The 16,343-nt window shown below is 50.3% G+C and overlaps 4 protein-coding genes across 4 annotated transcripts; all 4 read right to left on the reverse strand.

The window, feature by feature from the left end:
* Positions 1–1,417: 1,417 nt before the first annotated feature.
* Positions 1,418–6,049, reverse strand: BKA55DRAFT_667056 (uncharacterized protein). The gene is made up of 2 exons (XM_046197807.1): positions 3,478–6,049; positions 1,418–2,952 (listed from the first exon to the last, which is right to left on the reverse strand). Exons 1-2 carry the CDS (start codon positions 5,969–5,971, stop codon positions 1,874–1,876), a joined length of 3,573 nt encoding a protein of 1,190 aa, XP_046044667.1. The 5' UTR covers positions 5,972–6,049; the 3' UTR covers positions 1,418–1,873.
* Positions 6,050–7,509: 1,460 nt separating this feature from the next.
* BKA55DRAFT_579629 (uncharacterized protein) lies at positions 7,510–7,874 on the reverse strand. Its single transcript, XM_046193884.1, has one exon. It carries the CDS (start codon positions 7,856–7,858, stop codon positions 7,685–7,687), a length of 174 nt encoding a protein of 57 aa, XP_046044668.1. The 5' UTR covers positions 7,859–7,874; the 3' UTR covers positions 7,510–7,684.
* BKA55DRAFT_579631 (uncharacterized protein) lies at positions 7,875–10,700 on the reverse strand. The gene is made up of 6 exons (XM_046193885.1): positions 10,455–10,700; positions 10,282–10,393; positions 10,166–10,221; positions 9,620–10,098; positions 8,665–9,569; positions 7,875–8,612 (listed from the first exon to the last, which is right to left on the reverse strand). The coding sequence occupies exons 1-6, from the start codon at positions 10,571–10,573 to the stop codon at positions 8,073–8,075; spliced, it is 2,211 nt and encodes a 736-aa protein (XP_046044669.1). The 5' UTR covers positions 10,574–10,700; the 3' UTR covers positions 7,875–8,072.
* Positions 10,701–11,765: 1,065 nt separating this feature from the next.
* BKA55DRAFT_695086 (sarcosine oxidase) lies at positions 11,766–13,189 on the reverse strand (the record flags this gene model as incomplete). The annotated part of the gene is made up of 3 exons (XM_046200116.1): positions 11,766–12,030; positions 12,089–12,332; positions 12,391–13,189. 3 exons carry the CDS (start codon positions 13,187–13,189, stop codon positions 11,766–11,768), a joined length of 1,308 nt encoding a protein of 435 aa, XP_046044670.1.
* Between the last annotated feature and the right edge of the window lie 3,154 nt (positions 13,190–16,343).

The following is a 16,343-nucleotide window of genomic DNA, read 5'->3' on the forward strand; positions in this document are numbered from 1 at the left end:
TGTCTTGGAGTCAAAGGATCAGAGGGAATTAGAGACAGCGCGGGTTAATGGCAGATATATACGATGCTACTCGTGCCAAAAGTGGCAACGCAGGGGGACCATCCCTCAAACGGACCTAAATGAAAAGCGGAAGGTGGTTTCTTGGAAGGATGCAGAGAGAGATAGGTACCTAGGAAGGGTACGTAACATGGAGCATGATTGTTGGTTTCACTGTTGAATTGCTGTGGTGATCCGTTTCTGGGGGCGGCTCCTCTATCTCACGGATAAAGCGGCACTTTGCTCAGCTGGGGCAAAAGAAGTGGATACTCGAACGAACAAAGCTTAAGCCACCAAAAAAGGAGCTGGGGAAGAGAGGGAAACTAGCCTATCAACCGTTTGATCGCGTGCTGGCGGGGAGGGAAGAGTGCTACTGAGCGGAAGTTTTAGAGCTGAGGTTAGGCTGAGGCTTGATCTTGTGCATCCTCGGCTCCGAAGGTATTGTCGTCGATTTCTTCACGACTCCATCGAGGCATGTTTTATCTATATTGCATGTGATGTTCTGCAGTCTGGATAAGGTGCGCAAAAAGGCTCCTCCCAAGTCTGGGGAAAGTGGCATCTTTTGAGGAATCTATTTGTCATAGATTCAAGTTCTACCCCGGAATATCTTTGCTGGATCTGCGTACGTGTGAAATTGAGCATTGGCAGCAAATGGCGTAGCACCTGTATCATTGGGGCGCGCCCGGAGCCGAGCTAGCCGGAAGTTCTCTTATCAAGCCGCCGATCCCGAGGCTAACATACGATGAACACTGGTTGTACCCTGTCTAATTGGGCAGAGACAGTTGGGTTTATCTCACTGGAGTCTGGAGAAGGGATACAGATGGGTCTTGGTCTGTGGTAGGACCGACTTTGAGTTGTGTCATGGGAGGAGGAATGGGATGCAGTCGCTGATAGAGTTTGGGTGCTGATCCTCGTTCAAATCTTAGGTGAGAAATACACACGGATGGGTGGTCTAACATAAGGACATGCCAGGGTTTAATTGTGGTGGTGACTATTCCCAGCCCATCTTCAACTATCGTGAGTATCAATGAAGTTGAGAAAATTGGAGATATTCCCAATTAAACCCGTGCTTGGTCTCTTGGCACCCGTGATGTTCATCTTGGCACTTGACAGCGACAAGCATTATCTGGGGGAATCCACGACGCGTAAGGTATCTACGATCAAAGAGGAAGCTGTTACATAAAAACAAAAGCTTAGCCCTTGACATTTGATTTGACCTCCCGTTTTAAGGGTTCCAAAAGTTAATTCCCATTAAACTCGTCACAAGCATCTCCACGCGAAGGTCTCATGCCGCAAGCTACCCTGAGTCAGCGGTTTGCAGAGCTAATCTTACTGCACTCAGCGAGTGCCCCAGTGAACAAACTCCACTGTCTTGTTTCCTGATCTTCATCATCAAAACGATCAGCAGAATTCGTCGCACATCGAATCTAAACGACGATAAGGATTTGTTTAAACAAGCTCCATCAAACGGTAGTATGACGCAACAGACAAGCCTTGTTTGTTTTTGGCTTGCATTAGTTGCAACCCATTCCATGCCATCGCGTCCACGCTTCAAAACGGCCAAACAAGATTCCACGGAATGACGTACGTGATTCAACTGTCAAAACCCAAATAGAGCACCAACAGATATCGCCTTATCGCCTCTCCGATAAGCTCCTATTTGCTATAGCACAAACAACCCGTATGTGAGTGTTCCGCGGCCGCGGAATCGACATTGATCAAGCATGATTGGATATTTACGTTGCCATGTGCAGTCATCAACAGGTTAGTCACAATGTTTATCTGAGCGCATTGACTGCATTGTCATTTGGTGCTCATTGAAACCTCTATCCATACTTTAGTGATCTGTGATAACCATCAGCACGGCTTTTTCAGCCGACAGCTTGCCTTCTCTGCTCAGCCGAAACGCTTCAGTAACGTCATCCAGAGTTCCAACTTCCCTCACAGGGTTTGCCTCAAGATCACCACGCTCAAGCATCTTGGTTACAAGTCGTAGGTACTTCTCCCAAGCACGTTTCTCGTCTGGTGTCTCGGGACCTGTGTTGTCGAACACGGTGTATTCCTCACCCAATGCCTTGCCAAAGACAGTAAAAGCGAGCATAGACTCGGCTTTGACACATGGATTTACATTGTGAATAGACTCTTTGTCGAGTGGCGATAGAGCGATCAGCTGAGATCCTTCGCTGTGAGCCAGGCAGCTGGCCACTTTCTCTGGGGAACCTGCATCCGCAATATTATCGAGCGCGTATCTCAATTTGCCTTCGGTAACGTCCTTCACACGCTCAACCCAGTCTTCATCGTGATAGTCGAGGGTGACTTCTGCACCGAGCCGTTTGAGAAGGTCATGGTTCTTTGAAGAAGCCACTGCAATGACACGAATACCACTGAGCTTGCCAAGCTGAACAGCGTAGAGTCCAACACTCGTAGAAGCGCCATACACCAGAAAATCCACTCGGCCGTCGTTTGGCTGGTAGGGCTCAGGCAGCGACATGTGCTGATACATAGCCTGCGTGGCGGTTGCAAAAGCGAGTGAGATAGTTGATGCCTGCTGCAAGCTGATGTTGTCGGGCACAGCAAAGACTAGCGATGCCTCGATGCTCATATACTCCGCAAAAGACCCAATGCCTTTGAAGGTTGCGCCATGAACCCAGCCGCCAACTCTTTGGCCTTTCTTCCAGTCAGAGCCATTGGGGTCTTCGACCGTGCCGGCGAAGTCACAGCCTGCTATGAGACCCGGCTGTGCTGGTCCATCCAACACATCGCCTTCGACGAGTTTCCAATCTCCAGGGTTCAGAGCCGAGTAGTGAATCTTGACAAGAATTTCTCCTTCTTGGGGGCTTGGACGCGGAGACAGCTGTACAGACCCGCTCCCTTTGCCGTCCGTCACGAAAGCTCGCATTGCAGTCATATTATCTCCTGCCTAAAGGATCTCTGTCGAATGTCAAATATCGTTGAACGGATGAGCAAATGATTCGTTATAGTATGGCATATAAGACCAACAATATCCAAGCTTCAATCAAGACGAATTGATAAGCATGCCCAAGAAGCAACGTTATGAATCGAACTATTCCACTTCGCTTTCTGCTAGCTCTTGCATCGTGACCTATCATGTCTGTTGGGATGTTCCAGAAATGGAAACTGGGATCACTATCCTTGTCAGCCAAGACAGCCCACGGAAAGACTCAATGCCGACTTACAAATAGCACAAACGAATAGCACGTTCACTGATAACAAAGTGGTAAAGTTGTAAAACATGATTCATTAACATCTTGTAGAAATCATCGCTCATTATGCAAGAGTGAGCTGCCTATTAAGACTTTTCCCATAACATGACTTCTCCGCCATCTAGGAATTCCAGCATCGCAAAACCTCTTCCCAATCGCAAATACAAATGTGAAACACCCAAGACAAAAGAAATCGTAAAGTTCGTAATCTACAGACGAGCAGAGAAGCTGGCCTGTGAGGTCTGGCCATATGCGCTCTTCTCGGGCCGGTAGAATGGCAGAGATGTAACGGTAGCCTTGATGCGCTTGCCGAAGTACTCAATCTCTACCTTGTCGCCCTCGAGGACCTCCTTGGGTAGGTATGCGTAGGCGATGGGCTTGCGGATGCTGTAGCCGAATGCTGCGCTTGTCACGTAGCCGGCTGCGCGGCCCTTGACGAACACTGGTTCCTTGCCGAGAACGACGGAGCGACCATCGTCAATGGTGAGGCCGCGGATGCGACGGGATACCTTCTCGCTGGAACGACCCTTGAGAGCGTTGTAGCCGACATAGCCATCCTTCCCAGGCTGAAGAGCGAACTCAAGTCCAGCCTCGTAGGGATCGTACTCGGAGGTCATGTCAGTACCCCAGGATCTGAAGCCCTTCTCAATACGGAGAGCGTTGAAGGTGCTTCGACCAGCAGCAATGACTCCGTAAGGCTTACCACCCTGCCAGAGAGCGTCCCAAAGCCGCAGACCGTTATCAGCGGTTGTATAGATCTCCCAGCCCTCCTCACCAATGTATGAGAAGTTGGTAGCGATGACGGGAATGCCAGAGATCTCAGCCTTCTTGACGCTAAGGTAAGGCAAGGCCCGGTCTGAGAAGTCGTCCTTGCTGACAAGCTTGATGAGATCCTTGGAACGAGGACCCCAGACGCCGACGGCGGCGAGACCACCGGTGATGTCGCGGACTTGGACTGCTCGGTGAGGGCTGGCCTTAGTCTGGACCTTTGCCTCGCGGGTAAAGTAGTGCAAATCGACAGGGCCGTTGACACCGAGATGGAAGAGATCCTCTCCGAGCCTAGCGACGAAGATGTCACTCTTGATACCACCATGGGTATCCAAGAGCAGGGTGAATGTCACCTTGCCAACCTTTCCAGCAACGTTACCAGTCGTCAATCGCTGCAACAACTCAGCAGCACCAGGACCAGTGATCTCCAGTCTTCGGATAGGAGTCTGATCATACAAAGCAACAGCAGTCCTCGTCTTCCAAGCCTCAGCTGCCGAGACAGCAGAGTAGTATCGAGACGACCAAGCATCTCTCTCAACAGGCTTCCAAGCCTCAGGCAAGTCCTTGAGAAGCTTCTCGTTGGCTGCAAAGTGATGAGGGCGTTCCCAACCACCAGCCTCGAGGAAATAAGCACCGAGCTCTTGCTGGCGCTGGTGGAAGGGGCTGACACGGAGGTTGCGGGGCGACTCCTTGGGCTGAAGAGGGTGAAGAATGTCGTAGACTTCGACGAATTGCTGTGATGTTGTTTCGGCGACGTAGGCGGGTGAAAGTTGAACTTGCTCAAAGCGGGAGATGTCACACTCGGAGAGGTCAATCTCTGAGCGGCCTGTTGTGAGAAGTTCAGCTAGTGCCTTGCCAACACCGGCGGATTGTGTCACCCAGACAGCTTCAGCGACGTAGAAGTTGTCAAAGTTGGGGGCCTGGCCGACGAGAGGGCCACCGTCGGGAGTGAAAGACATGATACCGTTGAAACCGTGGTCGATCTCGGTTTCTCGGAGAGCAGGAAGGATCTCCTTCGACAACTCCCAGCCTGGCGCGAAGTCCTTGGGTGTGAACTGGAGGCTGGATGGCATATTCTTAGAATCGACGTTCTTGGGTGTCTCGCCAAGCGAGGCTGCAACAACAGGCATTGGGCGATGGCCGTAGAATCCAATACCGATGTGATCGCCGTGCTCTCGGTAGTAGAGATCCTGATCCTGGTGACGAAGGATAGGCAGTTTAGCACCATTAGGCTCCTCGTTCTTGCCCTTCTGGCAAGGAACTGACTTTGTGTGGACATATTGATGAGCCATTGGTGTCAGGGGAACAGGCAAGCCAACCATGGCTCCAATCTCAACACCCCAGAATCCAGCGCACGAGATGATGATATCAGCCTCGAAAGTTCCATTCTTTGTGACGACGGCTGAGACGTGGCCATCGGAGTGGTCAATGGATGTAACCACCGTAGATCCGTGATACTTGACACCAGCCGCTCGTGTTCGCTCAATAAGCTTCGCTTGAGCAGGACGAGCCAGTGCAAGGCCATCAGTAGGAATATGAAGTCCACCAAGGACCTTGCTCTTATCCAACAAGGGGTACAACTCAAGGCACTTCTCAGGGCTGATGAGATTCGCCTCTACGCCCCAAGAATAAGCATATCCCCTTTTTCGCTTGAGCTCCTCCAGTCGCGCAGGAGTAGTAGCGATTTCTAAACCACCGACTTGGTTGAAGCAGTCTAGTGATAGTAGCTTCTCAACTGTATATGAAGCCATCTTGGTGAGAGTTTTTGATGTGTTGGTCTGGAATACAAGACCAGGAGCGTGAGAGGTTGAACCACCAGGCATGTCCAGAGGTCCCTGGTCAAGAACCGTGATGTCGGTCCAGCCGCGAGAGACCAGCTCATCAGCAACATTGACGCCGACGATGCCAGCGCCAATGATAAGTACCCGCGGTGAGGGTGCCATTTCTGCAATTATGTGATGTAGGTAAAGGGATGAGATGGAAAAGGAGAAGAGATGAGAATGGTTTCCAACACAGAAGCTTCTATTGGCAAAGAACAAAGGTTCTAGTCGAAATATATCTTTCTATCAGCAATCTACGACTCCGCACTCCTCCTCACCGAGATCATCCTCAAAAGTATCTTGTCACTATGTCATGGTTACGATAAGAGCAACTAACATGAGAACCTCCGGTTGCGGGAGCGCTCACGTGATCGGCATCGAGAGGCGGCGCCGTTCAAAGGTGGAGGGCGTGTGTTTATGGTGTTGTGTTTTCCGGGCCTGGCATGCGGGGGAGCAGAGATAACGGGACGAGTCTAGATCTATTTTGGTCTTGGGCCGGGCATCAAGTGCCGGTCCACCCCGTGCTGTGAATGATAGGACGCGTGGTAACGAGATAGAGAATAGTTTCAACGCGCGATGTCGGATCTTGCAGGCGAGGAACGGCCACTATCGAAGCGTCAGAGACCCATGCTCCATGGAAAAGGCTAAACAGTTAGACGCCGGTCGGTTGGGGTTGCATGAGGTTTTGCCATGGGAGGGGGTTGGCAATCAGCTGGACTGACACGGACTTGTCATAGCGAAGAGGAAAGGCTATTTTTACCCTTGCAAGCAAAAGCATAGCAAAAACACCCCAAGAATTTTGGTCATGGGACCTTTTGCGGGAGAGTCACATTTCACGATGCCTTCATTTCGGGAGGGGTTTGTGTTTCGCTTGCGAATTCTCGTGGCATTGAGACCCCCTCCCTGCGAAGTCTACACCAATTGAAAGTGACACGAAGCGCATTCGTTATCGTCAAGCTGTCATCGGTAGTCAGTCTTTACCGCTATATTCAATGAATGACATTTTGGTATTGTTACCTTCGTGGTTTTTCCCCTCCCTCGACGGGCATTTCGTGCCGAATTTCCTCAAGATTCACCCAATTGAGGCGGCACTAATTGAGTTCACAGATGGTCAAGGGCGGGGAAATAACCGGTAATAATAATAACAACCTTCAAAAAGGCTGTCCGATGAGGCCAATCATCGTCACAGTTAGAAAAGCTTGGCTCATTTGGTTGCCAGGCACGTTGAATCCCATGATGCCCCATTGGCCTACCAGGGTTCCCATTCCAGAGATGGTGTTGACCCTGGAATTCTGGTCTCCCTCGAGCGAGCTCTGCAGCCGATTAGACCAAGTAGACACTTGACCTATGAATGAAGACCACATTTGTCAAAGGAGACGAATATCCAACCGACATGTCGTGGCACCCTCTAGTGGAGCGGTGTAACGAAACTCGACTCAGGTGAGGGTTTCTGATGTGCATTACCCCATGAAGCTAAACTCAACACCAAAAACTGTGCATCGTGAGATGAAAATCTAGACTGTCCGGCTGACCCGCCTCGCTTCTCCCAATGTCGCCAAGTTAGCCCTCTCTCCCCCGCGTCGGAGCCCTGAAATGTACCCCGACTTCCCCGGTTTACCCCAGGTTGTGTAGACGCCCGGTCTCATTGTATGGAGAAGTGTTGACACATAGAAATACTGAATTCGCGGGAGGGCTGCACTTTAAACAAAAAGCACGGTCCCCACCCTGGACACTTTCTCATCCACTCAGTCTCACCTTGGCTAGGGAGGGACACACTGTGCATATCTAGCGTCTTCTCCATCTCCGGTAACCTTCTCTCCCCCGCATTTTCAACTTTCACTTCGGTCTTCCCCAGGAAATCTGCCCGGTTTCGGCTACCCCGGACCCCCAAATCGAGACGCTCATCGGAGAGCAAGGGACAACCCGAGGAGGTTTGGCTCCGCAATGACAGACACGGATGGGGCTTGGAGATGGGTGATGCGCAGCTTCTGTCATTGTGGAGAGAAACATGCGACTTCGCCCTGTTTTTGTTTGTTCTGTATCTGAAGATTTGGAGAGAAGGATTCGGGAGACAATGCACCGTTGATCTAAAACAGGGAATGACGGGAGAAGGTAATACGCCCAGTCTTCTAGACGTCTCAATTAAGCAAGAGAATATTCTATCTCTACAGATCCCCACTACCTTAGCCTTTTTGTCCATACCCAAGATCCATTTACCATACTCCTAAAAGTGATTAAACATGATATTACTAAAATTTTCACCTTCCCACCAAGCAGGCCCTCTACTCTCGCTCAGGGCAGGTTGGGGGTCATCGCAGCCCATGTCGGCAATGTTGACGAACTGCGACGAGTCCGCGTAGAGCCACGGCGTAGTGCATAGCGTCAAGTTATCGTCCACTGGCACTTCATCGTAGACAGTGTCGCGCGCTGAGTCTGGACCCTGCGATGAGAGCGGGGCCTTGTAAGATAGCGTTGGCGCTTCTTGGCCGCCGTCTGCAGTGTTGATTGTGATCTCCGGTGCGCTGGCGACGATGATCTCCAAGGTGATGTTCTCGTTTGCATCCTCGTTCGTAGGGTTCGGAACGAGGGATTGGTTGAGAAGACCAGCTGTCGGGAGCTCGTGAGAGTCCGCGAAGGTGTTGAACTGGAGAATCTTCCACATCAGGGGAACGCTGAGGTAGATCTTTGAGGGCATCCAGTCTTCAACGTCCATGCTATCAGATGTACCTGCAGCGATGCGCGTCATCTTGTCCAGATTGCGGTCCTGTCAATTGTTAGTGCAAGTTCGTTCATGCGACAGTCAGAAAAGTACATACCAATGCTCTGCAAGCAGCTGAAGTGGGCAGAAAGTTCTTCAAAAACCGCCTACACTTGGCAAAGTCCGTGTTTGACTTGTGCTTTAATCGCGCCGCGGCAGCGCAGCAGTAGTACAGGTGCACCGTCGCCGCAATGGCAGCGACGTGGCCGAAGAAAGGATCTGCAAGCGGGACTTGCTTGTCGACAACCATGTCGATCATTCTCACGATCCACGTGGAATGTAGCAGTGCCAGTTCTGACGATCGCCTCCAAAAAGTGTTTGGGATGGCGAGGTTGGGGTTGTGCTGTGCTCCTACGATGTACAAGAAAGGATGGTTCAATACCGTCGGGATGACGTGGTATGTGAATTGCTCCTTCAGCCATGGCGCCCAGTAATCGCGATGCATCTTCAAATCTTCGACCTTGCGCTCGTAAAACTTGACTGTGTCATAGCGATGGCACATGGGTATTCTGTTCTCGGTCTCCATGAAGTCGGCGAGGACTTTGGCGTACATCGAGTCATGTCGCCAAGGCTCCTTGATGTTATTGTGTGCGCAATCAGAGACGTATTTCCGCACTTGACTCCAGACCCAGCCCAGATGAACGCTGGTATTCCAGATACCGGGTTCATTCTGGTGTTGGCAACCGAGATCATCTCTGGGAAGAGTTGGCGCTCTTGGGTCGTGATCTGGCATAGGCCCTCGAGTAGTGGAATAAGCCGGGCGCCAGATCTCTGTTGGTACGCTCAAAAGACCTTCTTGTCGGCCGTAAGATTGCTCAAGCATTTGTAGACTCCAGAAAAGTCTCTTCTTGCGGTCTGACATGGGATCCTCCATGCCATAAACGGACTCGACGTCCAGCATGGCAGAGCGACATAATTGATGCGCAAGGCCAAGGTGGAATTGACCAAGGTGAACATTTCCGTCTGACGATGTTATTTTGTGTGTCGCGACAATAAGAATAACCGAAACGTACCAATAAATGACGAGTAAGAGAGAAGACAGAGACTCTCAAGCGTCGCAAGATCCACAGTCCCATTGGCGATCCTCAGCATGATGAGACTCTTCGCATTGTTGGCATACAACTTAGCCTGGTCGCCATTCTCAGAGAATCGCAACGTCAAGGCAAGAATACTGCAAGCAAGCTCATCATGCATAGACCCAAAGTCCCTAACCTCGTCGCGCTCAAAACACCATATTGGCTGTCGGTGGCAGTACTCAAAGTACAGCGCAATACCAACAGCGATATCGGAATGGCTCGGTCGCAGAGACGAGTTCTCAGATTCGGACTTTACTGAGGGATGACTTGTGGGATAGCTGTGCTCGCGCGTGTTTCGCACGCCAGAGTATGACTTTTCGGAGGTGTCTGTTGTTTCTTCGAGTGCTGAATCGGGCTGTTGCTGTTGGTGGTGGTTTTGCTGGTGGTGTTGGTTCGGTTTTTGTTGTGGCGTAGGCCTGTAACGCCCAAAAGGTTAGAACCCCTCCCACTGTAAGCGTCAGAGAACAAGGAAACAAAACTTACAAGCTTCCATTCAGCAAAAAGTCAAGCTTCTCTTCCAGATGGGCCAATCTCTCCTCCTAATTAAAATCGTCAAGTTATGTTTTTTTTCCGTATGCAAAACCCCATGCACAACGTACCGAGGGACCGCTCTGTGTGGGCCTGATTGCCGGGGGATAAGAGCATGACTGTTTGAGGCGGACGCAGCTGGAGCATGCTGGCTTCTCGCCTGGGCAACGGGTCTTCTTTCGTCTGGGTTTCTCAAATCAGTACAGCTGTGATAGACGCGACATCGCAGTATGTGTTTGCCAACCTGCAAGTCAGACAGGCGTGGTGAGAGCGTCGTCTGCCGCGGCTGCTAGTGGGAGGGTTGTTGTTGTTGTTGCTGGTGTTGCTGTTCTCCTCAGTGGGTGACATTGAAGATCTTGACATTTTGAAGGTATTATTATTTGAGACAAGGAAGAGAGAAGAGGGAAGGGGAGGGAGGGAATGTCCCGACGAGGAGAATAATAATGAATAAAAAAAAGTTGATGGCGTAGGAGTTGGTGAACCTTGTTTCGCTCGCTGTAAAGGGGCCCGCTTCCACTAAATACCTTAGTCTTGGACCTCTGGAGCTTTTTGGCGTCCACGATACAGTGCAGTTTGGGGTGGCTTACAGTTACTGTTGCAAACCCCGCACTGCCTACTGGTTAAACGGACTGCGTGCGTGTGTGCGTTAGAATAACTCTTCCTCATGGTCCTTGCGCTGCGCTGCTGATAACGCGGGGTTTGGTACGAAGCAAAAAGCTTAGTGGGTTGTCCAGGGATTGGACGGACTGGCTAAGGCTAATGCGAAGTGCCTGAAGGGAACAAGGGGGCGTGGATAGTGTGACTCCCGGTCAGAGATGAGGCCCACTGAGAGGGAAACATAGAACATCCCAGCATCCGTTACAGCACAGCACGACACAACGTGGGATAACTTGCCATGACGGCGTGTTTGGTCTGGTGATTTGAACACTACACGGTATCTATCGAGTCACTCCCCAAAGCAGACAAGGTGAAAACTCTTCACCGTAGAATTCCCTATCTCCAACCATTCGGTCATACCGCTCGTTATCTTCCCACTGCCGACACCCAACTCTCCACGTCCCCTGCACCCACCTTCTATCAGAGCTTCCAGAAGTAACTATCTCTGCTTCACCGAAACACAGCTCACCTGGTCCCCGCCTCACTCCGACAAACGGAGATCTGTCGGGGAGAGATAACGCGCTGTGGATCAATGATCACCTAACTAGTCCAGGGTGCTAGATAAGAGTGGAGATGAGGAGAAGCCCAAGATACACAACCCTTCAACTCTACGCAGCATACTCCGACAACGCAGTTTAAACATTGCTTGGCTTAGGACATTCTGCTTGGCAAAGGCGATCACGGATGACTTGGACCATATCATGGTAGTAACAAGAATCTCAATTCGTTCATTATGCTCGTAATTATGCCGTTCAACGCCCAATCACATCTCCCTTAATCCCGACTCGTCTCCCCCGCAGTTATTCCCCTCAGAGGATGTTACCCTCTCTTCTGTTTATTCCCTGATCTTCCATCCGTCCTTCTTTACATGCTTCTATTATGTATTGCTACCTTGACTCTACAGTCTAGCAGCGGGATCCAACAAGTCCCTCATCTCCGAGTTGGGGAACTCGCAGTTGAGGGATGCATCGGGCCGCTCCCTGTCCCAAGCCCACTTCTCCTTGAGCTCAGGCTCGAGCTTGTCCTCGAGCATCTGCACCACGTACTTGCCCAGCACAGGGAAGAACTTGTATCCGTGGAACGAGCCGCATGTCGCGACGTACAGACCCTTGGCACCTGCGTGCGGAGAGATGATGAAATCTCCACTAGATGTGAATGCGTCCCTGTAACATTCGGTGTCAGTCGGTCTTCTCTCGTCGTCATGGTGGGGGTTTTACATACCAGCAGATGCGGTGCTTCTCGTACTTCCAGTGCGCACCCTTGCTACCGAAGAACAGACGGTTGGCGTTGTCAATATCTTCCTTTAGTGAGTTGGGGACCTTCCATTGAGCGTAGTCCTTCTCATCTGGTGGTGCGGAGACGACACGGCCTGGGAGGACTGCGCGGTGGTTGCTGAAGATATTGCGACCCCACCACTTGATCTCGCGATCCTTGGTAGGCGGTAGACTGCCAATAAAGGGAGAGTCTGTAGCCGGCGTCAGTTGATGTTCTAGAAGACGTATGTCACCCGGGTTTAAACTCACTGTGTCTGTAGGTATATCCTTGGAAGCCAACGGGCATGTCCTTCATCTTGGCGAATGATTGGTCATCAAGCGTGACCATGCCGGTAGTGATACCAGCAGCTGTGATGCGATCACCAGATCGGAGATCAGGCAGGTTGTGGCGTGCAGCGCTGTATTCTAGAAGCTTGGCTGTGTATGCTCCGGTAGACAGGATAACTGTATCAGCCGAGATGATCTCGCCTTTGGCCGTTTGGATGCCTGTGGCGCGGCCGTTCTCAATCTGCACCGTAGCCACATCTGCAACGATGTACTTGACGCCCAGCTTCATAGCCTCGCGCGTCACAGCGCGGAGAGAATCGCCTGCAGCTCCCCAGCCACTGTTTCTGTTAACGAGGACCTCCTTGGCACCGGTGTAGTCGGCTTCCTCGTAGAGACCGCCGTACAACTTCTTAGCCTCCTCGATGGTGTAGACTTGAATGTCCGAAGCACGACCGAGCTTTTTGTAGTTGTTGATGACATCCTGAGCGTAGTCGCTGCGACACACCCAGAAGACACCAGCCTTGTGGAAGTGAGGCATCCAAAGAGGATCAGACTCAAAGATGTCCTGCGCCTCGAGAGCAAGGCGGCAGTAGATAAGATCATCGTAGTCTGCGCGAACAACCTTGTTCCAATCCCAAGATGCAGCTACACGGTTATCACCGTCATAGGGATCTCTGTCGACAATTGTGACAGAAGCATTGGGGTACTTCTGGATGAGCTGGTAGGCCGTTGAGACGCCAAAGACACCGGCTCCAACGATGAGGTATGATGAAGAGGCCATTGTAAGCGGTGCAATGCTATTGGCAGACAAGTATAGTGAGAATTGGTCTGTCAATTGACCTGTAACAGTAATAGAGATGATGTACAACCACCAAGTGAATCGATCGTGTATTTCGCCTCGTCCACTGGGCCTTTTATCACCCCGCCTTGGAGACAGTGCCGGTCTCGGTGGCCACCGTATTCCGGACGTCTCTCACCAAAAGTCATTTTCCGGGTCAGATCTGGAATTCCGGAGCTGAGAGCCGGAGTCCGGGTATGGGGTAAAGAGAAACCCGATCACGTGAGATTTTCTATCTTGAAGTTATTTTTGGGGATTCTCGTGAAGTCGTGATAACCTCAAGTTAGAGATGAGCATTGTACGATGGGTAGTTTTCGGCTTGATGAGATGAATATTACTGAGAACAACGTTTGAAGATGTCTTGACGTCTGCATTGACCAACTAGGTGTCTAGCCTCCCTTCTCATCTCCTCCTCCATCATTTTGGTGGTCTTTGTTCACAAATCACCAGACCAACAACATCCCATCCCATCCCAACCATCCTCTTATCCCACAATCAGCTGGTCTACCCTCACCTCACCTCACCATGAGGTTATCCACGCCTATATCCAGTCTTCCCATCCCTTCATGTACGAGTTGCAAGCCAAATCCCGTAATAGGAAAAGCCTTATCTCCATATTTTGAGCTTCTCCCCCGCACTGCAACTCGGTACCCACGGCTCATGGAGATCATTGATATCATTAGCCGACTCTTGTTTCTCCGCACACAGAGATAACGCGTAACCCTAATGTTGCTTTGGGCCTAGCTTCATGCACAATTTGCACTCGGCCAACCTCAATTGGCATCGAACCAAGACAAGGGGTTAGTCACTACTTCGGATGCGAAGGAAAGCAGATTCACACTAATTGGGCCTCTAAGACTTATCTCGCCCTCTCCCAATGCCTCACACCATCTTTAGCTCGGTTGGTCCATAGCGAAGTGAGGCTAGTAATCTGTCAAGATACCGCTGCGAGTCTTGCTTATCTTGATGCAGTTTGGTCCACTTCCCCATGCACAATGCACAAAGTCCATGGTGGTCTCGACGTTTTTGCTGGCGTGGCAATGCGACGGATGGATAGAGGATGCCGGCACTCGTCATCCCTACCCCAGAAGTGATGAAGCCAGATGGAGGCCCAGGCACCAACACATGGCCAATGCTACTCTGCGTCGCGTCGCTAGTGCTTCCTTATCCTATCATTTGACCATCGAGATATCAGGGGATAGAGGCCATGGTGATGTGACACAACGCCCGGCCGTCGATACCGTCTTTGTGATATCTACAACCCCGGAGTGGCACAACCATGCCATCCCAACACATCCCCCACGTGTATCATCAATGCCTTCGAGAAGTTGTCGTGATCATGCAACATGCTCGAAATGTGTAAATCCTGCCGATTTCGGTCTATTTTCAGGATCTTGGTGTTATCTTGAATCCATCATCGGCGGCTAACCGCAGATCTCCAAGTGACGCGTTGAGCCGAGCGAAGGTGTTCCAAAACTTGTTCTATGTCAGGCGTTTCGCTCACTTCCTTGCGTTTTCTAGTGGGTTTCTGTTCACTTACGTAGATAGGAAGGAGAGCAACATGGCGTCGATAGGTAGATCGAGTGTTCATCGTAGGGTAAGAGTTGACGAAGATCACGATGAGGCTCATCTCGCTTACACTATCCGTGCCTGGGCTTATCATTGTCCATCAAGAGTATTGTTGTCAAAGAGGTTCAGGGTAGTTTCTGAACGTTGTTTTCAGCATCTCGCTCTTTCGTTGACTGGCGTGAGCTGTAATGTAAGAATTTCTTCGTCTAATCTTTGTGATAAGTGAAGCGCGCCTTTGAAATGTACAATAGCCGGAACTGCTTTACTAGTCACACAAGAGGTTTATGAAGTTATCTCGAGAGGTTTAAAAGAAGAAGAAGAAAGTTTTAAGTGAGAGACAGGAAGTCAAGTGGTATATACAATATGTTTCAACCAATTTCCTTGAGAAGTTATTGGTCCAGTATGGCATCTGTTTCTATCGTCTCATAACATACGATTCTTCCAGTGCTCTCGTACGATCTTTTCATTTATCATGTCTCGCGAGAAGATACTGCAGAGTTTGAGATGATCCATGCCTTGTTATTAACAATATTTCGACCAGAACGGGCAACTATTCAGAGAGCATCTTGTTACTTGAACGATTCTGAAGTCACTTATCATTAGAAAACGAATGATTCTGAACTCATTCTCATTGTAACTCATACGATCTCATCTACGTTTTGTCTGCTCATTTCAAGGCTCGTGGCTCGCTGTCTGTATTAAACCCAACGCTCCCACGGGAGCTGTGAAGTCACGATAGTCAATTTTACCATTGTCACTCATTCTCCTACCCAAAGAGTCCTTCCATGGATGGCGCCGCGCTTCATCAATAACTCTTCAATGAAGAAGAGTAAGGTCAAGCGGAAAAATCTCATTTCGTCTGGGGATGCCCTTACTCCCCGTGGGGAGAATCAACTGGCGACCCCATACACGAGCCATCGGTTGATCTTACCACGAAATATTTCCCGTGATGGAGTTTTGAGTCCATTATTTTCTAGAGTCGGGGTCCAGGCCTAGATCTTGGGTTAGCTCAACGACACGACTTAAACCGCTTAGCCATGCTATACCCCGGACTCGCCGGCACAGACCAGCTCCAGCTCTTTACAACTCTCGCCTAAACTTGCTTCACCTTGGGAAATAATCCCTCTCTAGCTGAACACTAGGCGAGGTCGTTATCGATTTTCTGCGGTCATGTATTAGCATTTGCAATCAATCGGTCTCCGCTATCTCCATTTCGATTATTGACAATAATGCGTTGCAGCGATTGAGGATGTTGTTACGAAATCGCCTTGTCCGTATGACCATTCAGGCGGTCACTGCTCCGGCATTTAAATTCCATCAGTAACAAGCAATGCAGACATCAGCGTTTCGTCACCTCCGATCATGTGCTCGGGCGCACTTACACCGAATTCTGTTTCAGCCTTGTCCTTTCGCTTCTAGAAATCTGAGAAAGCAGCAACTTGAACCGAAATACCAAAAATAATCAACCTCGAAGCTCCGATAAAGAACTTCCGGTTTCTAGAAGTTCATGATCATCAACGCGAAGTCC

The sequence above is a fragment of the Fusarium redolens genome (genome assembly GCF_020744475.1).
Source record: "Fusarium redolens strain MPI-CAGE-AT-0023 chromosome Unknown BKA55scaffold_17, whole genome shotgun sequence".
Classification (NCBI taxonomy): domain Eukaryota; kingdom Fungi; phylum Ascomycota; class Sordariomycetes; order Hypocreales; family Nectriaceae; genus Fusarium; species Fusarium redolens.